This window comes from Trichosurus vulpecula, chromosome 1 (genome assembly GCF_011100635.1).
Source record: "Trichosurus vulpecula isolate mTriVul1 chromosome 1, mTriVul1.pri, whole genome shotgun sequence".
NCBI lineage: Eukaryota > Metazoa > Chordata > Mammalia > Diprotodontia > Phalangeridae > Trichosurus > Trichosurus vulpecula.
In genome coordinates, this window is record NC_050573.1 from 394,422,311 (window position 1) to 394,447,910 (window position 25,600).

General features: G+C 41.2%; 1 protein-coding gene across 1 annotated transcript in view; it reads left to right on the plus strand.

Annotated features, from left to right (window-relative positions):
- The window catches only part of LOC118838913 (O-acyltransferase like protein), a 90,258-nt gene extending 64,963 nt beyond the window's left edge, over positions 1–25,295 (plus strand). The window contains 6 exon segments of the mRNA XM_036746297.1: positions 12,917–13,000; positions 17,246–17,355; positions 22,223–22,355; positions 22,937–23,123; positions 23,970–24,112; positions 25,161–25,295. Of these exon segments, the coding sequence (XP_036602192.1) occupies positions 12,917–13,000; positions 17,246–17,355; positions 22,223–22,355; positions 22,937–23,123; positions 23,970–24,112; positions 25,161–25,295 (792 nt within the window).
- The last annotated feature ends 305 nt before the right edge of the window (positions 25,296–25,600 follow it).

The following is a 25,600-nucleotide window of genomic DNA, read 5'->3' on the forward strand; positions in this document are numbered from 1 at the left end:
CATTCTCCATCACAAATCCTCTGGGGTTGCCCTGGATCACTCCATAGCTGAGAATAGCTAAGCCACTCATAGCTGATCGTCGCAGAATGTTGTTGTCACTATGCACGCGGTTCTCTTGGTTCTAATCACCTCACTTTGCATCAGTTCATGTAAGTCTTTCCACTTTTCTCCTAGGGCACCCTGCTCATCATTTCTTAGCATAATAGTATTCCATTACAATCATATACCATAACTTGGTCAGCCATTCCCCAATTGGAATTACCGTAATTTCCAGTTCTTTGCCACCACTGAAAGAGCTACTATAAATATTTTTGTGCATAAAGATCCTTTTCCTTCTTGTTATCTCTTTGGGATACAGACCTAGTAGTGGTATTGCTGTGTCAAAGGGTGTAGTTTTATAGCCTTTTGGGCACAGTTCCAAATTGCTCTACAGAATACTTGAATCAGTTCATAACTCTACCAACAGTACATTAGTGTTTCAATTTCCCCATATCCCCTCCTACATTTGTCATTTTCCTTTTCTGTCATATTATCCATTCCGTTAGGGGAAGGGTGATTAATGGTGCTAACTTCTGGGTAAGAAGATGACTCTCTCAGGGGGCAGAGAGGAAGGCAAGGAAGACAAATGGTTTGCAAGACATCTTAGTATGCATGTCATAGGATATTGAACTTTGCCCTATATTTTGTTCTTGCTCCTTGAGGCCAGAGATTATTTCACTTTGTCTTTGAATCTTCAGTTCCTATCTTAGCGCCTGGAACATAGTAGGTGCTTAATAAATGCTTGTTAATTAGTGGATTGTCTCCTGAGTACATCATGATAGGCTGTGCCTCTTGGTCACTCTATACACAGAAAGCCCATCACATGGATGTTAGTTACCCTTACTTCCTGACCCAAGCATAATAGTTGGTCCCCAGTTTCTAGCTGGACTGGTTGCAGTGAGAGCCATAGCAGCTTCTGAAGACACTGAAGCAATTTTCTTGTAATTCACTTCTTATGAATAAAAGCTTTGTGCTTGTAATTAAATGATGTCCCTGATTCTGGGTATGTAGCTGTGAAATCTGCTGAATGGCAAACTGCTCATGTGTGGCAGCTTCCTAATTACCCGACATAACCCAGTTGACAAACAAAACAGCTGCCTTCTGTTCACAGATGCCCAGGAGTTTAGACTAGAGCATCAATCACTGTCTAAATACCTGCAGGCATGGAAAGTTCCCTGAGGATAGGTACAAGAGCATGGCGGATGATGGTTCTGCTCTGTCCTCCCTGAAATAGTCTGAGCTTTGGCATGGGCACCGAGGCCCCAGTATGTATAGCCTGTGGCACTCTGTGGGAATCCGAGTGGTAAGGACATGAGTCTAGTGCCATTTAATTTCAATTACAGGGCACCATGAATCCCCCAAATCAGAATTATTCAGGTTCTCAGCAGCAAGTGTGTATGAAATCCCTTCCCTGGCAGGAGTTTCCTTTTCAGCAGGCAGAGCTGCACTTGCATCTGATTGTTCTGTCCCCCTCCCTGTCAGGCTGCAGGAAGAAAGTATTCAGTGTCTTTCTCTCCCTGAACAAATCAAATGAACTGCTTCAAGGATTTTCTTGGCTTCATAAAAAAGCAGCTGCTTCATTTAGCACAGACAGGGAGAGCATTTGGAATAATATAACCTTCAGTAGGAACCTTTTAGGTCCAGCATTGTACAGAGCACTTCTAGGGCTATAGACCCAGGAGATGAGTATCAGGGACACATATTCCTAGTTTAAGGAAGGAGCAGGACTACCTTTGGTGCTGGTATGCCCTGGCCAGAGCAGCCCTAAAGGATCCATCCACCTCAGTTACAGGGGCAACTAGGTGGCGCAGTGGCTAGAGTGCAGGGCCTAGAGTCAGGAAGACCTGAGTTCAGATATGACCTCAGACACTTACTAACTGTGTGACCCTGGGCAAGTCATTTAACTCTGTTTGCCTCAGTTTCCTCATCTGTAAAATGAGCTGGAGAAGGAAATGGCAAACCACTCTAGTATCTTTGCTAGGAAAACCCCAAATGGTGTCACGAAGAGTCACACACGACTGAACAACAAAACCTCAGTTACCCTGGAAGGGATACCACATGTAATGAAGATGTTGGGAAGACAGGAACAAGAGTGGTAGGTGATAACCACCTTAGTGATGGCCTAGCAATAAAGGCTGGTCAGTGCCAGTTGGAGTAATTGTCTCTCTTATAACTCTGCTCCGGAGAGCCAGGAGAACGTTGTGCACAGCCATAGATATGTGGATTCCGTGAGGACCAACCCTGACATACTGCGCTTTTCTCAGCAACCTAAGGGGCAAGGACAACTCCAGGGGACTCACGATGGAGAATGCTATCTTCATCCAGACAAAGAACTGCGAAGTTTGAATACAGACTGAGGCACACTACATGCTCGCCTTTTCTGCTTCTCTTTTGTTTTTGTTTTTGGGGTTTTTTTTTTTTTGGTTCTGTTTCTTCTTTCTCATGATTCATTTCATTGGTCAAAATTCTTCTCCACGACTTGACTAGTGCATAAATTAATTCAATGCAAAGTCATTCATGACAGTTATATGAGACTCCATGCCGTCTTGGGGAGGGAGGGAGGAGGGAGGAGAGAAAATCTGGAACTCAAAACTATGTAGAACCGTGTGTGGTAAACCAAAAATAAATAAAGAAATTTATAAAAAAAAAAAAAAGAAAAAAAAAAGAAAAAAAAAGTTTAAAAAATAAATGTATACAATTAACAGCTACTTTCAAGCAAAGATAGTTTTTTTTAAAGTTGCTTTAACCATTTTCAAAAGAAGAAATGTACATTACAAATAATCCTCTAAAAAGTTGTTCAAAATTATGGATAATCTAAGACATGCAAATTAAGACAACTCTAAACTATAAATTTATATCCATAAAATTGTCAAGGATGGTAAAAAATGGAAAATAAATGAATGCTTAAGGAACTGTAAAAAAAAAAATTACTCTGCTCCGGGAGACTTCTGTATTATTTCTGCCTATTTGGGGGGAACTAAAGGGGAAAGAAGCCATTGGCATTTCTTGATCCATGTGAATTGGTCTTTTGCGACATGATCTGTCACATTTTCAGAAACAAGGAGGAACTTGATTAAATTGTGTGGTGAAGTTAGTTCATCAGGGAACTATGTACTTCAGAGCCCAATTCTTCATAATTTTTGGATGTGTGTGGAGAATGGGAGATGCGGTCTTGGTGGTGGCACTGAAAGAGGGAAACAGGCTGATGTTGGAGTATGTGGGGTTGAGTTCATGAGCTATTCTTGGGTGGGAGGAAACAGTGGGAATAATGATTTTTAGGGGAGAGCTCATTGAGAATCTGATGATGTAAGGAAAAATTTCCTGCCATTTAGAGCTACCCAAAAGTCAGGAGGCTCATTTTCCCCTAGTTAGAAGTCTTCAAGCAAAGGCTGGGTGATGGCTTCTAGGGAAAGTAAGGCTGAGACTTTGCCCTGCCCAGCCTCATTTAAATTCAATTTACAGGCAAGTCAAGACAACACTGTCATTATGTCATTGGTCATCTTTGAGATAAAGGACCACCACCACCACCACCACCACTACCACTACCACCACCACCACCAACAACAACAACAACGATGTTTGCTTCACTCCTGGTTCTACCTCGCCACACCTTTCCACCTTCCCTCCATCAGACTTCTCATCCTGGAGATGCTTCTGCCCTATGGTCTTTTCTTCTGATTGGTGAGTGCTGGGCCTGGATCACCATTTCCTGAAGTTCCCAGCTCTGCTCATTTCACTTCTGATTCTGCTCCTCCCTCTCCAAATTTTTCCATCTCCTCTCTAGTGGCCTTGCCCCTCATGGATACCCTCTATCTTCTCTGCTTTCTAGCTCCTCTTTGTCTTTCTCCATTGAAAGGTAAACTGCTTGAGAGTAGGAACAGTCTTTTTTGCTTGTACTGTTTCCCCCAGTACTGAGTACAGTGCCTGGAACATTGTAATCATTTAATCTATCTATCTATCTAACATCTACCTGTCTGTCTGTCTATCTATCTGTCTGTCTGTCTATGCATCCACCTCTATCAATCAATCTATAGCTACCTACCTACCTATCTATCTGTCTGTCTGTCTATGCATCCACCTCTATCAATCAATCTATAGCTACCTACCTACCTATCTGTCTGTCTGTCTATGCATCCATCTCTATCATTCTATAGCTATCTATCTATCTATCTATCTATCTATCTATCTATCTATCTATATATATATATATATATATATCTACTTATCTATCTATCTGCCTGTCTGTCTGTCTTTCTTTCTGTCTATCTACCTATCTATTTACCTATCTATCTATCTATCTGTCTGTCTGTCTGTCTGTCTGTCTGTCTGTCTGTCTGTCTATCTGTCTGTCTATGCATCCATCTCTTTCAATCGATCCATAGCTATCTACCTGTCTATCTATCTGTCTGTCTGTCTGTCTATCATATGGAGAGGATTCTCATTTGGTTGCTGGTTGAGCTAAAAGCCCTCTAATGTCCATTCTAACTGAGGATCTGGGATCCTGTGACCACTTAAAAGTGCACATGGGATCACAAGATTTAGTGGTGTTCACATAGTACATCCAAGTGATCCATTTTGGGCACTAAGAAGCTTTTGGTTTTTCAGGAAAAACCAGAAATCAAGTATAGAAAGAAGAAGAAAGCTAAGCTTTATGATGTAGCTGGGTCCTAGTCAAAGGCCCCACGTACTGTGCTTCAGAAGCATGGAACATGAGCATAGCACAAATTTTCCTTTACATGTGCTGGCATGATCACATGGCTTAGCAATGCTGGCAAACCTTCTATGTATACAGTGCAAATCCTGCCTCAGATACTGTGTGACCTTGGGCAAGTCACTTAACCTGTTTCTTCTTCTGGTTCCTCATAATAGCACCTACATCTTAGGGTTATTGTGAGGATAAATGAGATAGTAACTGCAAAGCACTTTACAAAACCGAAAGTATCATGTGAATACTGTTGTTGTTGTAACAGGTAGCAGTGTTTTGCTTCTGACTGCTGCCTCCCCCAATCCACCAAACTTCCTAGAAACTCGCCATCATTTTATTTAAAACATTTTTTCTGACCCTCTAAATTAGTTTATCTTTGCAGATCTGATTGATATTTTAAAAATTGTCTTCTATGTATGGAAAATGTCAACCTGATCACAGTATTGGGCCTCAGTTTCCTTATCTATTAAATGGGAGGTGGGAACAGATGGCCCAACTCTAAATTTGTGATTGTATGATCTTAAGTTTTTTTTTTCCTTTGACAGGATATCCCTTTAGATACTTGAGGTTAATTTTCCTTTCTTATTGAAGAAATGCATCAGGAGTGGTGGGGCATACCTGAAATCTTAGCTACTGAAGAGGTTGCGACTGGAACATCTGTTGGGCTTGAGGGGGTGGGTCTGAGCAGTAATAGGCTAAGCTAATGATGCACTAAATTAGGCATTAATTTGGTAAGCCCCTAGGAGGGGGAGGGGTCCCCCTATGTTGCCAAAGGGTAGGGCAAATAAGACCAAATTGGAATTGGAGCAGGCCGGGGCTTCTATACTGATCAGCCATCACTCTCTTAGTTCGGGTTTGATATTGAGATAAAATGAGAGAGTCAGAGGTCATTGAATAATTAATAAAAAAAAGTTTATTTTCCTTAACATAGTAAGGACATACAACTTGAATATAGTTAAGACTTAGCTTAACTAGACATCCCAGAAACTAGTCTATTCATGAGGGCAGGATATGATGACACATCTTTAGGCAAGCACCAATTCTAAAGGGTGCCACCCCATGTAAGTGGCCGCTTTGTGCCCCAGATGACCAGGAATTCCCATCAATACATCCAGAGGACACTAGGAAGTTGCATCAAGGGTGGCACAGCTTGAGCCTTGCCCCACCCGTAGGCCAGTCAAGTTCCAGCCTTGTTACCTTTTAGGGAAAATCTAGCCTAACCCATGTTGGGGAAGTGTGTGTGCTTGTGGATAGTGGTACCTATGACTCAACTTCCTTAAAATGGGATGAGCTTTTAATGGGAACAAAAATAAGGGATCTTTCAGTGTTGGCCTCTTTGTCACAGTGCTCTAACCCTAAGCAGACTATTTTTTTTTGGTAGAGATGATGCATCAGACATAATCTTTGTAACAGTTCTGATGCAAAGAATTGTAAGAGAAGAGATTTAAATTTAAAAACTACGTAACTGCCAACTACCTATCATTAATGCCAGTTAACCTCTAGGCAAAGAAACAGCTATAATGGAAATGGAATTATTACCAATTAAGGCAGGCTCTGAGAATTGGGAGTAACTTCTTGAAGGGGCTCAATACTTAACCACACTCCCCATGGATAAGAGCAACTTCTTATATTTTACAGAAGCAGGTATCCTGTCTTGCTATCATGCACGCAAATGCTTCTGTTCTGATCTCCACTTTTCTTGCCTCTGGGTAATTCAGACAATTCTAGTTGTGTGATCCTGGGAAGGTCACTTAATCTTGTTTGCCTCAGTTTCCTCATCTGTAAAATGAGTCAGAGAAGGAAATGGCAAACCGCTCCAGTATCTTTGCCAAGAAAACCCCAAAGGGGGATCACAAAGAGTAGGACACAACTGAAAAATGACTGGACAACAAATTTGTAATCTTATGCAATTTACTTTGCACATTTGCAAGCATTATTCTGAGAAGGGATCCATCAATTTCACCAGACCACCAAAGGGATCCATTGTACAAAAAAGTTAAGAACCACCCTTATCCTTCCCTACCCTACCCCCACCCTGCCCAGACTAGAGGAACCTGTGGAGTGGGGAAAGGCAGACAATATTTGCACCAAGGATCTAGGCCAGGGGTGGGGAACCTACAGGTGTGGCCTGTTGACTGAGTCTAAGTTTTACAGAACAAATCCTTTTGTTAAGGGGATTTGTTCTGTGAAGTTTGGATTCAGTCAAAGGGCTGAAGGACCTAGAGGGCCACATGTGGCTTCGATGCCGCAGGTTCCCCACCCCTGATCTAGGCAGTCATGTAGAAAGCTCATGACAAAGTAACTAGGCCATTTCAGCGTACAAACCACTCAACATGATGCTGAGAGGAAGCCGTGTAGGCTTGTCATTATGCCCTGCTACTAGTGTAGAAAGAAAACATCAAATATAAGAATGGCTAATAATTTGCATGTACATAGTGCTTTGTAAAGCTCACAATCACTTTCCTCACAAAAGTTCCAAGGTTGGTAGTGTTTAATATGATGAGCTCCATTTTGCAAATGAGAAAATCAAGGCTTGGAGAGACCAAGGACTTGCCCCTGATCACATAACTTTTAGGTGCTTGGTATTTGGATTCAAACCCAGGCCTCCTGGCACCAAGTCTGACATATTATTCCCCTGTAAACCCCACTGCCTCTTGGCCATGGTGTCTTGCACATGTCCACTACATGTGTTTGGACTGAGCATGTGACACCTGGTGTTTTGTAAAGGGCTATAATATATGGGAGTCCACCAAGAAACTCCACTTAATAATGTAGGATTTGGCAGGAGCTCTACCAGTGTTCCACCACCTTGGCTCTTGGTGAGGCTGGATTTGAGAACAACTCTGCAGACATCCTCCATACATGACTGTGTTCACATTAGAGGACCACTTCTGGAAAATGTACCCCCTAATACTGTGGGCAGGTAGGTGGCAGAGCCTAGGGTCAGGAAGACTAATCTTCCAGCCTTCAATTACAGCCTCAGACACTTCCTATCTGTGTGACACCGGGGTAAGTCACTTAGCCCTGTTTGCCTCAGTTTCCTCATCTGTAAAATGAGCTGGAGGAGGTGGCAAACCACTGAGCCAAGAAAAGACATGACTGAAAAATGACTAAACAACAACTGATTGTTGTGTTCTAATTTGTTCTCTATAACCCAGATAATTTGGTGCTTGTTCAAATTATAGTCAAATTGCAGGAACTTGTAGCCCAGAGATTTTACAATGGAGGCTGCAGTTTATTGGAAATTCAGTAAGAGTCTCCAGAAAACAAGAATAAAACTTGAGTGGGGTGGATATGAGGGAATGAAGAACATCCTTATTATCTTACTATAGCCGCTTAGAAGAAAAGGCTGGGAGATCAGTTGCTTCTTCACATAGCTTATTGCTCTCTGGCCAGTAGCCGAGGGGCACTGATTGGCAGTGGTGTAAACCAGCCCCTGTACAGCTTCACCACAAGTCTGCAGAGAAAGCCTGGGCATGATGTTTACTATGGCTGAATTGGTCCGCCCCAACATGATGCACTCAGGGCTCAGGCAAACTTGATTCGTGGTCCTCTAATGGTATGAGCCACGTCCCCATCTAGTAGATGGTCTAGAGATGCTGCAATTTCCTGAGGGCACAAATGGGACTTTATCTGTCAGCCTCAGTCCATTCACGGGAGCTAGAGAACATGGGGACCGATGAACCGGTGCAGAGTGGATGCTCCTATGTGGGACCCATATATACAAAAATATTTAAAGCAGCACTTTTTATTGCAGCAATCAATTGAGGAATGTCTGAAATTATGGTATATAATGTAATAGAATATTATTGCCCCTTGAGAAGTGATGAAAGATATGTATAGTGGGTATAGTATTTCTTACATTTTCCATAGGTAGAAGAGGGGCGAAGGGCGGGAGAAAATTTGGAACTGAAAATAAAAATTAAAAAATTAAAAAAAAAGAAATGAGTACAGTCAATTTCAGGGAAACCTGGGAAAACTTGAACTGATGCAGAGCAAAGTAAGCAGAACCTAAAGAACAATGTAAGAACAATAACACTATAAAGAAAAATAAAGATTTTAAAAACTCTAATCAATACAATGGCCATAGTCATCGTCGTCGTCATCATCATCATCATCATCATTTTTGCCAATTTGAGGGGCATGAGGCAGAACCTGTTGTTTTAATTTGCATTTCTCTAATTATTGTTAGCCTGAAGCTTTTTTTTTCTTTCATATGTTTGTTGATAGGTTGGATTTATTCTTTTGAGAATTACCTGTACATATTCTTTGACCACTTATTTATTAGGGAACAGCTCTTCTTACATAATTGAGTCAGTTTTTGGACATCAGACTGCTATTGAAAAAACTTGCTGCGAAGATGTTTTCCCCTAATTAATAATTTCCTTTCTTATTTTAACTACATTGATGTTGTTTGTACAAAAATTTTAGTTTTATGCAATCAGAATTGTGCATTTTATTACATTCTGTGATTTTCTTTATCCTTCCTGTTATGAAATCTTTCCCTATCCATAGATGTGACAGATATTTTCTTCCTTGTTTCTGACTTGTTCATGATGTGATTTTTTTATATCTAAGTTACGTATACATCTTGAACTTGTGTCGACATGCAGTATGAGAAGTTGGTTTAAGTTTCTGCCAGACTCATTTCCAATTTTCCCAGCAGTTTTTGTTGAATGGTGAGTCATTGTCTCAGTAGTTGTAGTCTTTGGATTTCTCAAACGTTATGCCACTGTTTTTATTGGCTTTTGTACATTGTGTCCCTAATCCATTCCATTGATCAACCTTTATGTTTTTACTTGTTACCAAATAGTTTTAATGGTTGCTGCCTTGTATAGTTCGAAATTGGTATTGCTAGACCCCTGTCCTCACTACTTCTTTTCATCCTTTCTCCTTGAGTGTCTTGACCTTCGCTCCTCCAGATGAATCTTGTCATTTTTTTTTAACTCTGTAACACTTTGGTAGTTTATACGGCACCAAAAATATAAATTAACTTAGAAGTTTTTACATTTGTATTATATACCTCATTGGAAGTAAGGAATAAGTTCATTCTATGTATTGGGCATAGCCAGATGCCCTGTGTAGAGGCCCCAAAATGGGAAATGGAGTACCATGCATGCATGAGTAACAGAGTGGAGGTGTTTGGCTGGATTGTAGAGTAAGGGAAAAAAGAAGTGATGTGCAGTCAGTCTGGAAAGATAGATTGGGGTGGGGTTGTGAAGGGATTTAAAATCCAAACAGTCTTATCTTAGAGGCAAGAGGTGGTCACTGGCATATTTTAAGTAGGGGAGTGAAGTTCAGTTTCACGCTTGAGATAAATCACTTTTGCAAATGTGTGGAAGACAGATTGGAATAAAAGGAGTAAGAAAAGGCTTGAGATAGGGAAAGCAATGAAGAAAACATTGTGTTACTTAGTTTAGATCAGGACTGTCCGAAATGCAGCTGGGATTTGTGAGGCCTGCCTACAAGCATAGAAATTTACACAAATGCTTTAGTAAAGGAAGCTGAGCTACCCCAGAGCTCCCACTAAAATGGCAAATCAAAATATATTGTCTATTGTTTCAATAAAAACCTAAGGTTGGACAGCCCTGGTTTAGATTGAAGCTGATGAAGGCCTAAAATAAGGTGGTGTTGGAATTAGAGAAAAGGCATCAGATGTAAGAGATATTGTGGAGGTAGAAATGGCCAAATTTGCAAACTGATTAGATAAGTAATGTAACTGTATGAGGAGTCAAGGTTGTACCCTTAAGAAACTAGAAAAATGGTGCCCCCCAACCCCTTAACCAAAAAAGGAATTTGGGGAAGACAGGTGGGCTGTAGGGGAAAGGTAACAAGTTCTGTTTGTGCATGTTGAGTTAGAGGTTTCTCTGGGACATCTAGTTTGAAATGTCCAATAAACAGTTGGTCATTCAGAACTGAAACTCAGTAAAGAGTTTGAGGTTGAATATAGACATCTGTGAGTCTTTGCTTAGAGACGACAAATTAAACTCACAGGAGCAGATAAGGTTAAGAGAGAAAGTATAGAAAGAGGTGGAAGGCCAAAGCTGGAACATTGGAAGGACACCTACATTTAGGCAGTTTGATATGGATGCTGATCCAGCAAAAGAAACTGAGAAGGAGTAGTCATATACAGCAGATAGGAGAGAGTAGTGTGTCATTAAAGCTCAGAGAGGAGAGACAAGGGAGAAGAGTGATCAATACTGTCGTATGCAACATAAGTCAAGAAGGATGAGGAAAGAGAAAAGACCATGGGGTTTGACAATTAAGAGATTGTTGGAAACTTTGGAAAAGTAGTTTTAGTTGAGTGCTATGTTTGGAAGCCAGATTGCAAAGAGGTGAGGAGTGACTGGGAGAGAAGAAGTGGAAATGCAAATAGTTTATTTTTTCTAGGAATTTGGCTGAGAAGGGGAAGAAAAAATGTAGAATAAAAGTGTAAGAGGAGGGTAGAGTCTAGGGAAATTTTTATAAAGATCAGAGAAACCTGGGCATGCTTGAAGGTACAGAGGAAGGAAGAAGTAGACAAAGAGAGAGATACTGAAGATTAGAGGAGGGAAGGAGGTGATTGAGGGGATAGTTTGATGACAAAGACTAAAGAGGATGGTATCAAGAACATATGTAGGACAGCTAGGGAGGCAGTGTCATCCAGGAGGAGCAGGTGTTTATAAGCTCCAGAAGGAGGAAGGAGCATGAAAGAAAGAGATCCAGAATGAAGGGAAGTTTGTTCACTATGGAATGGGAATTTCAGAGGGCACAATGGTAGAGGTAGACAGAGTTGGGATCTCAGGGGTGTGAGATTGTGATTGCAATGAGCTGAGACTTGGTTTACTCTTATGTAGGAGATGATTAAAGAATAAAGGGATTAAAGAGAGTAACAGGTGGTGGGAATTTGCTAGACATAAGGGTGCAAGTAACAAATGAATTGTAATGACCACAATCTCCAAAGATTCCTCTGCTCAGTGACACCCTCAATCCAAGTGAGGCACAAAACAGAAAAATGAATACTCAACAAAGGTGTTTGCCTATGTGCAATATCCAAATGGAAGAGGGAATCTCTCTGGATTCTCTGGACGCTCCTGGGGTAGGTGCTACCTTGATGATTGCACCAAACACCAGGACATTAAAGGAGCTCCTCAATGATATCCATGCTTGCAGTTAGTGGTTAATTAAAATTTGTTGAATGAATAATAAATGAATGAATGTCTTATCTTCTCCCTTTCTTGTAACTCATTTCTCCTGTGCATTTTAAGGATAGGATTTTGCCCAACTTCTGATGCCAAACAGTTGCTGAGTGGCCAGAATGATGATTAGAAATTCTTCTATCTGAAGCAGATTTAGTTGGGAGCGATGGTGGTAGTGGTGGTGGTGTAGTGTCAGACTAACCAAACACCAATCAAGTCTACTCTGCTGCAGAAGGTGTCATAATATGACTCCAGAGAGCATGTTTTTTAGTTCTCTAATCAAACACTGGAAATAGGACTATAGGCACCACCAGGGCTCCATATAAATTCTCCAGGTATTAGGAATTTGTGTATCAATTTTCCAAATAGTTAAGATTATTTTCACACATACACACACACACACACACACACACACACACACGTATGTATATATGTATGTATACACTTATCTTACCAGAGAAGGTTGTTCTTTCCCCTGCATTCCCCTAAATTTGGCCTCGGTTGAGAGAATGGGGGAGCCCATGGTGATGGAAGTCTGAAAATGGGAGGGTGGCTGCCCAGGGTTAATCAAGCAAGGAAGGAAGAACTGTTATGCCATGTTGCCTGGGCCAGGGGAGAACCACAAAGTGCATAGAGAGTGGGCTGAAGGATCGCTTTGGGGAAAAAGCGTGCTTATTGTGCCTCCCCCACAATGTCTCTAGCAGAATCTCAGTTACCTCACTCAGGTTGCAGCTCTGAACGTGGCTATACATATTCCCCCTAGTCACTCAGAGGGCAAAGATTGCCCACAGAATGACCCACCAGCTGCCCAAACATCCTTTCAGCCCCACTGGAGACAACTTGCCCACAGAAGCAATCAGCAGCTGTCCAAACATTCCCCTTTAGCACCTCCTTCTCATGGCCAGAGCAGTCAGGAAAAGCTGCAATTTCAGGAAGTTTATTTTTGCTGGAAAGTGTGAGAAAGATGTGACTTTTTCTTTCTCTCTGTTTTCAGTGCAATGGCTGAACGTGGGATCTCGCTGATGATTTCCAGTTCCATCTTAGAACACCTCTTGTGATCTTCATCCATAGAAAGTGAGTTTCATTTAGGCCTGGGATGCTGCTAAGGTGACCCCTCTCCATAGAGCCTTAGCAGAGGGAAGTAAAGCTTTTTAAAAGTTAGATACTTAAGTAACTGGCAACTAGGTGGCACAACAGATAGAGTGGCAGGCCTGAAGTCAGGAAGATTCATTTTCTTGAGTTCAGATCTGATCTCAGACACTTTCTAGCTGTGTGACCCTAGACAAGTCACTTAACCTTGTTTGCCTAAATTCCCTCATCTATAAAATGAGCTGGAGAAGGCAATGGCAAACCCCTCTGGTATCTTTGCCAAGAAAACCCCAAATGGGGTCATGAAGAGCCAGATATGACTGAACAACAACTTGCAACTTTCTATGAAAAACAAACAAATACAAAATGAATATCAAACGCTAACCTATTGACATTCCTCAAAGTTTCCTTCTCATTTCTGTCCAATTCAATCAGAGATTCAGTTGGAATTAGCCTAATGGGATAAGTAGTCCAATCCCTTTATTTTAAAGATGAGAAAACTGAGTCCCAAAGTCACACAGCTAGCAAGCGTCTCAGGCTGCATTTGAACTCAGGTTTACTTGACCTCAGGCCCAGAGTGCTCTGTGCACTGCCACCTATCTGCCTTCAAAAAACATTCTGCTTGTGCCAGGCATTGTACAAGGACTGGAGATTAAAAAAAAAAAAGTTGTTGCCTTCAGGGACCTGACGTTCTACTAGATTTTTCTATAGTTGCTCTCATTCTATACGTATTAGCGTGTGTTATGGCTTTCATGAAATATTATCTCACAAGTACATTTTTACATATTGATTGTTGTTAAAATCCCTGTATATTTAATTGTATTAGTGACTCATAGTTTATAAGCTGTTTCCCTTACTATAGTGAGTGCATTCAGGATGCTTCCAGTTTTTTTGTTATGATCAGTTTTTTGGCTAGCATACGCACTTTGCACAAATTATTTTCCCACTGTTTGGGGTGATTTCCTTCAGTACATTCCCAGGAATGGGATTACCAGGTCAAAGGGTATGAACAGCTTTGTAACTCTTGCTACATTCGTAATACCCAAGACTATTCACTAGCAAGATTGGACCAATTTAAAATGCCAGCCAGCAACGTGTGTGTTGTTTTTCCCTGGAGCCCTGCCAACACTGGTTTTTAATCACTTCTATTTATTTTGTTTCAGCAAAGTTTTAAGGGCTTCATTATTTATGGATGGATTTACAATTTGTGGATTATCTATGTTAGAGTTTTCACCTGTTTGATCTCCCCCAACCTGCTTTGCCACCTTCTCCATCCACCTAGTAAATGCAGAAAAAGAGAATACACTTTCATTTCAATATGAAGCTATCAACAGCATAATAAACAAAAGATAAATCTGAAACGCTACCTCCCTCCCCCAGCAAATAATACATTCCCACACCAAATGTATAAAGACATACGCATACATACACATACATCTGCATACACACATGCACATACCTACACATACCTACATACCTACCTACATACATACATACATACAACTGCTGAATTGCTCAGTGCCTCCAAATTATCAGTACCACTGTTTGCCTCAGTTCATGTGGACAAGGAAGAGCTTGTCTATCTTTAAGAACAGAAATCAGGAGCTTGGTCCAGCATACCAGGGATGTTCCATGATGTTCAACTGCAATTATTTGTATTAGCCCAGTCCAGACCTCGATCTCCTCTCTCTTGGACTATCTCAGTAGCCTCTCTTTGGACTCCTTGCTTCCAATCTCCCTCTTCTCAAAGCCTCCATCCACAGAGCTGCCCAATGAAGGGTCTCAAAGCACAGACCTAACTATGGCACCCTTTGCTTGAGAGGTCAGGCAAACCTGAGTTCAAATGCGGCCTCAGACGCTTGCTAGCTGTGTGACTTTGGGATGTAGGATAAAATACAAACTCCCTTTAGTTGATTTTTCCAGTTGATTGCCTTTGACTCTCCTATATTCAAGCCAAATCGTCTAACTTGCTGTTCTCTTCACAGGCCATCCCGTCTCCAACCTCCCTCCCCTGAAGCCTCGACTCAAGTGCCACCTTCTACCAAAGCCCTTTCCTAATTTCCCTGGTTCTTAGTGATTCTCAATCCTCAAATTCCTTTGCATTTCTTTCCTATGCATTTTTGTTGTCACATTCTCCTTTCTCCTCCTTCAGTACTCACTGCTCATTGAAGACAAGATCTATTTTTATTTTTATCGTTGTCATCATCTTCATTGAGTCATTTCAGTCATGTCTGACTCTTCATGACCCCTCTTTGGGGTTTTCTTGGCAAAGACCCTGGAGTGGTTTGCCATTTCCTTCTCCAGCTCATTTTATAGATGGGGAACTGAGGCAAAGAGAGTCACACAGCTAGTAAGTGTCTGAAGCTGAATCCGAACTCAGGTTCTCCTGACTCCAGGGTCCTCCTGACTCCAGTGCTCTATCCACTGCATCATTCGGCTGCCCTAGTGCTGGCATAGTGCCCGACATATAATCAACACTTACTAAATGCTTACCGAATTCAATTGAATTTGATTTCTTTTGGACAGTCTAAGAGGAATGTTCAGAATGTTATGGGAGGATAGAGAGACTGAATTCTTAGTTTAGGACCAGAGACTAATGGATATAACCATGATAACCAGTGGGCCATTGTAATGTTAAGCAGGGTGGGACTTTTTTTTTTTTTTTACTGTTTTCTCTTTTGGACTGCTAAAGCAATCAAATGCCTTTAATGAGTTTTGCCCTCGTTTGAATCTGGTGGGTAAAGTGGGACCTTTTGCTGCCTTTTGTTTTGAAGTGCTTCTCAGCACTGAGGTAATCAAGTATCTTTGATGAGTCTTGCCTTTAAAATGTAATGGCAAGCAAAGTGGGACTTTTAGCTGGTTTTTGGCGAAGTGCTTTTGATTGAAACTTGCCTTTGTGTCAATTAAGAGTCTTTGATTGAATGGGGAGTCTTTGATGACTAAGGCCTAAGTCGAATGAGTTTGAGTCGCATGGTAGTGATGCCCTCTGACCCTGAAAAAGGGTATATATACTCTGAGGTTAGCATTTTGTTTGGGGCTCTCACTCACTGGAAGAGTGTCCTGTGATTTGAAAGCTTTGAAAAACCCAGATGTTGCTTTTCTCTCTGGTAACTATGTATGTATTGCTATAGACAGACTGGTTTGTGTTATTTGCTTTGTTTACATAATTTCTTCTCGTAATTTCTATTTGTATTCTCTCTGAAGTTCAGGGCACTGGCTTTTCCCCTTGAACTAAGTGAATGTTATATGTATGTTTAATTAAAGTAAGATTGATAACCCCTTGAAGTTGCTTTCCTTAGAAAACCAGATCAGAGAACTTGTGCTAGCAGCCCTCCTGTGTGCTGGTGTTATTGGTCTTACACAGCCACAGTAGCAGCAAGTATCATTGTTGTTACAGCCACGTACTTACTTGGAGTCCCCTTGTGATAGAGGGTGTCCCTAGGTCATGTTCAGCAGAGTTGTAGGAAGTTGTTGCAGAAGGCAACGACTCCAGGCCCAAAACTCAGAACTGAAAATGTCAGGGATGATTGACATGCCCTCTCCCCTCCCCACTACATGTAGATCAATCATGAGTTTCCCAAGCCAAGAGACATAGTAAAGAACTAAGGCAGGGGTGAGGAACCTGCAGCCTGGAGGCCTCAAGTGCAGCCCTTTCACTAAATCCAGTGGATTCCAGGTCTTGAGGACCTAGAGGACCACATGTGGCCTTGAGGCTGAAGGTTCACCACCCCTGGACTAGGCTCTGAAGTATTTTTCTTCATTGACAAGAGATTGGACACTTCTTAGGACTAGGGTGCCTGCAAAGCCAGTCCAGTCAGAGTTGAGGAGAGGCAGAGGTTGGATGTGGGAAATGGTGCTGAGAAGATGCTCTGGCATCTTTCCCCACTCCCCAAACAAGCAAACAAAATACTTACTAGAAAACCCTATAGTGCACAGGGGAAATGAGATGCCCTTCTCAGTCACTGCTCCAAAGGCCTGGGGAAGACATAAAGTGTGTCTACATGCCCATGAGTGACAGCATGATACTCTGGTTCCTCTCAGAGCCGTGGCCAGTCATGCAGTAGGACCTTGGGGACCTCCAGAAAGGGCTCTGCCTAGAGATCTCTGAGCTTAGAATATCTTCCCATTGACTAACTAGGCAACTACCATAAGGCTGCTGCTCCTCTCCCACCCTTTCGAGTTTAAGCTTTGTAGCCTAAGGAAGCCGAAGGGCCCACCCTTTTTCTCCCCAGAGGTAAATATGCTCATATTCCTGGGAGCTGTACTCTTCCTGACATCTTTCACCATCACTGCTCAGCTTTCACTGGCTTGGAAACTTCCTGATGCCTCCTCATCAGAAGCAAGGTAAATGGTGGTTTCCATTTCCCCTTTTTTCGGCCTCTATAGTCCAGTCAGACTAACCTTCTTGCTGTTCCTCGCACGTAACTCTTAGTCACCATCTCTGTGCATTTATTCAGGCTCTTCCCCATGCCTGGAATATCATTCGTTCCCTCTTTGACTCTCCCTGTTAGCTTCTCCAGTTTGCTTCAAAGCTCAGCATGAATGCCATCTTCCACGTGAGGCTTTTCTTCTTTTTCCTCTGCTCCAGCTTCTAGTCCCTCTCTCCTACCCCAATTCCCTTGTATTTATTCGTATATATCTTTCGTTTCTTTACGTGCACAACTGTTGTTTCCCCCGATAGAATGTAAGCTCACTAAGGGCAGGGACCGCTTCATTTTTATCTCTGTGCCTCAGTATCTGGCACATAGTAGGTGCTAAATAAATGCTTGGTGACTGATTGATTAATCCTGCTGTTCTCTCCGCTCCCTCCCCCCACCCCTTGTCAGGGCACTAGAAAGAGATGACAAGAGGATTTGGCAATGTGTGCCCTACCTATAGGGGCAGCTAGATGACTCAGTAGATAGAGCCTGGGCCTGGAGTCAGGAAGACCTGAATTCAAATCCACCTTCAGACACTCATTAGTTGTATGACCCTGGTCAAGTCACTTAGCCTCAGTTTGCCTTAATCCACAGGAGAAGGAAATGGCTAAGCATTCCAGTATCTTTTCCAAGAAAATCCCATGAACAGTATGGTCCACAGGATCTAGAAGAGTCAGAAGACTGAACAACAGCAACCTTACCTATAATTTACATTTACAAAAGGACGTAAGGTTTGCAGGGTTTTTTAATATGTTGTCTCATTCGATCCTCACAATGATCTAATCTAGTAGATGTTATAATTGTCACCATTTTACTCTCTATCACTATTACCACTACTGTCAGCACCTTGTAAAACTCAAAACACCATATGTGTGTACGCTCACATATATGTACTTACATGCATACACATGTGTACACATACACAAATACATATGTACACACATATACTTGTGTGTATATGCAAGTGTGCGTGTGTGTGTGTGTGTGTGTGTGTGTGTGTGTAGGCTATTAGTAAAAGCATGGTATAGTAGAGGGTAGGCAACTGGCTCTGAAGCCATGAAAATGTGGGTTGAGGTCCTGTCTCTGAAACATATTTTCTATGTGACCCGGGGTAAGTCACTTAACCTACAGGTGCTCTAAGTCAGAGGGTCAGATGGGGCCAGCAGGTCACAATAATTACCACCTGAACCAGATTAAAATGTAATTGGGAAATATTTTTAAAAACAAATAAAAGTACAATAGAACATAGATAATGTTACTATGTGGTTTTCTAAGTCAATATGCAGTCTAGGGAGATCCCTATGTAAGGTTTAGTGGCCCCTTTCCTATTGGAGTTTGACACCACTGATAGAGGCAGCTCTATGAATTTTAGTTTCTGAGGAGGTGCTGAGTTTTATTAGTAAGGGGAATTTCTTCACCAGCCAGTTCTTTCTACCAATAAAAGCACAATCTATTCCCTATTCTTATTAGTATATTTGAGGTAAACGTTCACCCCAGGTGGAATTTTTAATATATTTTCCCCCTTAAACCACTGTCATTAAGATTGCATCTGGAATTCTACACTTCCTTACAAGGGAAACATGGACTGCCCTCGCTCTTAAAATTCTTTTCACAAAGGGTGACAGCATATATAAAAGAAGACTACAACTCCCAATTATCCCTGGAACCCAGTAAAACTCTTTATTCTGAATTTCCAGGCCCCCCACTAGTTAATCCCCTACCTAGTCCTCATTTCCTAAATCTATACAGGCATACCTCGGAGATATTGCAGGTTCAGTTCCAGACCACTGCAATAAAATGAATATTGCAATAAAGCAAGTCACACAGTTTTTTTTTGTTTCCCAGTGCATATAAAAGTTATGTTTACACTATACTGCAGGCTATTAAGTGTGCTATAGTATTATGTCTAAAAAAACAGTGCACATACCTTAAATAAAGAATGCTTTATTGCTAAAAAAAAATTGCTAACCATTATCTGAGCCTTCAGCAAGTTGTAATCTTTTTACTGGTGAAGGGTCTTGCCTCGATGTTGATGGCAGCTGACTGATCAGAGTGGTGGCAGTTGAAGGTTGGGGTGGCTGTGGCAATTTCTTAAACTAAGACAACAACAAAGTTTGCCATATTGATTGACTCTTCCTTTTAGTTGAACCCTTGGAGGCCATTGTAGAGTTACTAATTGGCCTAATTTCAATATCGTTGTGTCTCAGGGAATAGGGAGGCCAGACGAGAGGGGGAGAGATAGGGGACCGCTGGTTGTGGAACAGTCAGAACACACACAACATTTGTGGATTTAGTTCACTGTCTTATATAGGGACAGTTTGTGATGCCTCAAACAATCACAATAGTAACATCAAAGGTCACTGATCACAAATGACCATAGCAGATATGATAAAAATGATGAAATATTGCAGGAATCATCAAAATGTGACACAGAGACACAATGTGAACACATGCTGTTGGGAAAATGGCACCCATAGACTCGCTCAATGCAGGGCTGCCACAAACCTTCAATTTGTAAAAACTGCAATAACTGTAAAGCATTGTAAAGTGCAATAAAGTGAGATATGCCTGTATTTCCCAGCTTTGTTTTTCTTGTTCCAGCCAGTCAAGCCTTTTACTGTCTCTCTGCTCAGAATCTATTCATTGCCTCTTCCAAGCCTGCCGCTCCATTCCTTCTGAGTTCTTCCACCCAATTTTCATCCACACCATACCAAGATCCTTTGCTCCTTCGAAACTGCTCTACACTCGGCTGTTCCATGGAGTCTTTCCAAAGTGTGTGGGAACTCAGCAACAATCACTGGAATGATTTTAGCTGTTCTCTTGGCCACTTCTATATTTGCCAAGGATTCTAATACGAAGTATGTGTGTCCCTTACTTAGAGAAATGGGAGGGATGGCATGGGATGATGGCTGCTGATATGTGGTTCACATAGATAAAGACAAACGAACAAGTCTTGGTGCTTTTCTCAATGGGTCCAGTAGCTCTGGAATAAAATCCAAAAGCAGTTACAGACTATAGACATAGTTACCACAGCCTGTGGCTCCAGATAGTATCTTTGCCTTATTAAACATATTTATTATGTATATATTTATTATACTATAATTATTATATTATATCATAATAAATACATTCATTATATATTATATATAATATACTTATTATATTTATTAAATATATATTTAATATTTTTTAATTGCTCAAATTCAAAATCTCTCTTTCTCTAATAGGCAATCTCACCTCAAGGCCGTCTGACTCAAGCTTCCTCAACCTTCTTTCACACCTTAATACTTTCCTGTCTCCCCCTTCTGTCTAGTTTCTGCAGATAGCTGTGCTTCTTTCCAAGGCTCACAGGCTTTAGAGCTAGAAGCAAAAAGGAAGAAAATAAGCATTTATATAATGCTTACTATGTGCTAGGCCCCATGCTAAGCATTTTACAAATATTACCTCATTTGGTCTTCACAACATCCCTGGGAGGTAGGTATAATTATCACTCTCATTTACAGTTGGGCAACCTGAGGAAGACAAAGGTTAAGTAACTTGCCCAGGGTCACACAGCTAGTAAGTGTCTGAGGCCTAACTCCAGGCCTAGAGCTCTATCCACTGGGCGACCTAAGTGCAGCCAGAAGGAAACTTGGTGATCACTTAGTCCAACACTCTCATTTTATAGTTGAGAAAAATGAGGCTCACTGAGATAAAGTCATTTGCCTAGAGTTACTCAGCTGGTATCCAAACCCATCCATGCCCTCTGACCTTAGAACCACTTATCTTCCCACTCTATCAAATGGCTTCTCCGGCTCGCACTATTCCCTGTGCCCATGCATCTATGGGCTTCTGCTTCCTTCCAACTCTCTTGCCTAAATCTTTTGACCTTCTTAATTTCTTCAATTTTTTTTTAGGTGCTGGGAGACAATCAGGGTTGAGTGACTTGCTGTGTTGGTAACCAAAAATGGGCTCTTTCGCACTTAGTCAACAAGTGCCCTTGAATAGTTTGGCATTTTTCCCTGAACTAAATGAATGTTCTGAAGTTCGGGGTGCTGGTTTTTTCCCCTGAACTGACTGAATGCTGGATTAAAGTAAGCTTGTCGGCCCCTTCACCTTGCTTCCCTTGATTAAACAGATCGAAAGAACCTGTGCTTTCCCCGGCGTACCTTACATCCCCGCAGAAGCTGCTAGCCAGATGGTCAAAAATAGCTTCTGTTGGAGCCAGAGACAGCTACAGCTACAGCCGAAGCTGAAGCAGGGGCTGCCGGTAGCAGAGCTGACCTACGTGTGGATTGAGGAGTGCTGAACAAGGACTTGAGGCCAGTGGGTAATCTTTTTACCATAGAAGGGAAGCATGTATATGATTTTGCTTTATACCATCATGCTTCTCTGTGGCCTCGTGGTTACTCTTGTGAGGTGGACTTATTGGGCCTGGAAGCTTTTGATCAAAATATCAAAATGGGGATGCTGGTTTGTGGGTTGGTTACTGTGGAGACTAAATATATGCTTTGATTCTTCTGCCTCCTACTTTGAGAATTCCTTATATCTGGCGGTTCTGAACCTTTCAGACATATATATATATATATATGTATATGTATATATATATGTATATATATATATGTATATGATTCTTTTTGAAATTATAAATTCTATCCTCACAATACACTTGCCCAGGGTCACACAACTAGTAAATGTCTGAGACTGGATTTGAACTCAGGTCCTCCTGATTCCAGAGCAGTGGAATCCAGAGTGGATAGGTGCTCTATCCACTGCACCACCCAGCTGCCCCAATTTCCTCAATTTTTTTTCAGAGAACATAAAGCTATCTTGTATTTCCTGGAGTACTACACCAAGCCCTGCTGTGGATATGGACCTTTCTTCATGGGCATATTGCTCAGTATTTTCATGCGCCACAATGATCAGGCTAATATTCCCAAGAGCAAGGTAAGTCCTTCCTTGAGAGGCTGTGTAGGGGAATGCAAAGACCAAGAATCAGAAGGCCTAGGGTTTAGCTTTGCTCTATTACTAACTAGCTGCGTGACTTTAGCCATTTTGCTTCTCTGAGATTTGGTTTCTTCATCTATAAAATGAGAGGGGAATTATAAAATAATTCCTAAGACCTATTTTAGTTCTAAAAGTTGTTATGATCCTCCTCTTCTTCTCTGGCCCACCACCTGGAGTAGATAATCAGAGAGCAGAAAGTCAAGGAAGGCAGCAGACAACTTCTGACATGTTTCCAGGGCCTGAGACCTTGGGGTTCAAGCAGAAGTTCCTTGGGAGCGTCTTAGAGCTGATGACATAGACTCAGGTCATAACATTATAAATCCCACATCCCTCCCCTCACACCCCCACATGTACATCCAAGATACCCTCTTTGCCATGCTTTGTCCTTGAGACAGGCCATGTAAAAGCATACCACAGAGACAGCTTTAGCAGTTGCAGTGAATGAAGAGATACATGGAAAAAAATGGATGGAATCAAGAGTGATGGTACAACATAAGCTATAAATATTTTTCCTCCTCTAGGCACAGGCTCTCACCAGGTGGCTTTCTTGCTTATTCACCCTCTTAGCAGTTTTGTCTCTGGCGTATATGGTGGATGACTCCTTTGACACTTATTCAGTGGCAGCTGCCATCTATCAGGCACTTCACTGAACACTGTGGGCTGTTGCTGTGGGTTGGATCATTTTTGCATGTCAAGAAGGCTATGGAGGTATAGTATAGCATAGAACGTGTATTACTGAGTCATTTGTCTTGTTTCTAGGAAGGTGACCAATGTAAAAAATGGGAAAAAGGAAAAATACAAGATGACCATAAAGGACTTTTTAATTGGTGAAATAACTAGTCACTGAATGATGTTGGCTCAATGATAATAAATTGTAAAATTTTACTGTGGCTAAGCTGCTGTATGACTTTTTTTATATGAATCTGTTATATTTTATTTTTTCCAATTGCATACAAAAACAATTTCAGATATTTTTTAAATTTTGAGTTTTAAATTTTCTCCCTCCCTCCCCCCTCCTTGAGAAGGCCAGCAATTTGATATAGATTATACACGTGCAGTCATGTGAAACATATTTCCATATTTATGGCTCTGTTTTTAAAACCGTATAATGTTTTGTTTAAATCCTTTTCCCCCCTAAATGTGAGTTCTGAAAAAAAGACACAGTCCATTTAAGAAGTATGATCAGTGGTGTTCTAGTAACCACAGTGTTTAATAAGGAACTTAATGATATGTTTACGTCATGGCCTAGTTTCAAAGGCAGGAATATTGGTAAAAGGGGGCAGCACGGTATAGTGGAACATGTTAATTTGGAGTCAGGGGATGTGGGTACAAACAGATTACTTAACCTCTCAAGACCCACAGTAGCAAAAAGAAGCTGTTTCTTTATGTTTGGGTAATGATGTTAAACCCCTTTAAATCCAAATAAGTAGTAGATACTTCCTTAGAATAATTTTCCTAGATTCTGACTTCTAAGCCAAAGGAAGCAAAAATGAGTATCCAACACAGGCTGAAAGTGTTTCCTACCACAGTGAGTCAAAGACTGTTTTTTCACAGGTCTGGTGAACCAAGTGCTTTCTTGGGACATTTGGAATTTACTTGCCAACATTAGTTACGCCCGCTTCTTGGTACATCCGATGCTGATCATACTCTACAATGGCCTTCAGGAAACTCTCATTCACTATGCTGACACCAACATGGTGAGTTCTCTTGTTGGCTCTTTGTGACACTCACAATCTGTTCTTTCATTGGGAAATGAAGGCTACAAAAAGCCATTTTCTTTGAGCCTAATTGTTCTTGGTTTTCTTTGAAAGAGGGAAGGAGTGTTTTGGCATAACATGACATCCTTATAATTTTTCATGGTGTGAAAAGGCTTTGAGGGTCATCTGGTCAGCGGAACTATTTGATGCGGTCATAATGGTCAATCCTGTTACTATGGAATTTAGGGAGGGAAGGAACTGGTCAAGATCTAAATGGAAATGTACATAAATAGCACTTTATACTATTTGGTATTGTTTATTCATTTCAGTTGTGTCTGACTCTTCATGACTTCATTTGGGGTTTTCTCAGCCAAGATACTGGAGTGGTTTGCCGTTTCCTTCTCTAGCTCATTTTACAGATGAGGAACCTGAAGCAAACAGGGCTAAGTGACTTGCCCAGGGTCACACAGCTGGTAAGTGTCTGAGGCTGGATTTGAACTCAGGTCTTCCTGACTTGAAACCCGATATTCTATCCAGAGTGCTACCCATCTGCCCCCACTTTAAACTATTACTACAAAGCATTTTCTTTGTCATTGTCTTTTGGGTTTTAGAGTATTGACATCAAATTTTGAATCAATATAACTAACTGTGGTCACTCTACTACTCTCATCATTATTATTTGGTCTGGTCCTGTGATTTCATCAGTATGGTGAATTCCCACACAAATCTGCATCTTATCTTATAGCAAGCTTAGATCTCTGGGGGAAGAGGGATGAGTGTGTGTGGGGGGGGGAGGGGTACAGTTTCCATGGGAGAGAAATATGTTATGATATATGAGAGAATTAGAGAGAATCCTAGGCAAGGGTGTGAATGGCTCTGCTCCAATGCGTATGTTTATATGCATATATGTCCATATGCATATATAAGTATGTGTTTATATTGAAGCCCTGCTTGCAATTGCATGTTTACTGAGTAAAAGGAAAGATGTAAGTTATTTTTTTTTTCCAGAGAACAATCATACCCACTCTGCCTTCCTTTCCTTCCTTAGTTCTGCGTTTTCTTGGGACACTGCTTTTTGACATTTACCGCTGGGCTGGTCCTGACTGTGTTCATTGAGAAGACCTTTCAAGAACTAAAGAAAAATCTCCTTGGAGCAGTATACACAGGACATCCGAATGGATGAGCCTCGTACCATGAGGGCGGGATTGACCAACACACGCATAGCTTGCCTTGTATAGTAGCTGTGTTCCTGAAAAGTTGTGTGTGAATTAGTTATTGTAAAAGAGGGGATTCATTATTTAGAACAGGGGTTCTTAATTTGGAGGCCATGGATTTTTAAAAAATATTTTGATAGCTATTTCAATGTAAGTAGTTTTTTTTGTAATCCTATGGATTTTATTTTATGCATGTACAATAAAGATCATCTGAAACTGTCAAAACAGTGAATTTAGTATTTTGCATAATGAAATAACATTACCTATTATTTCA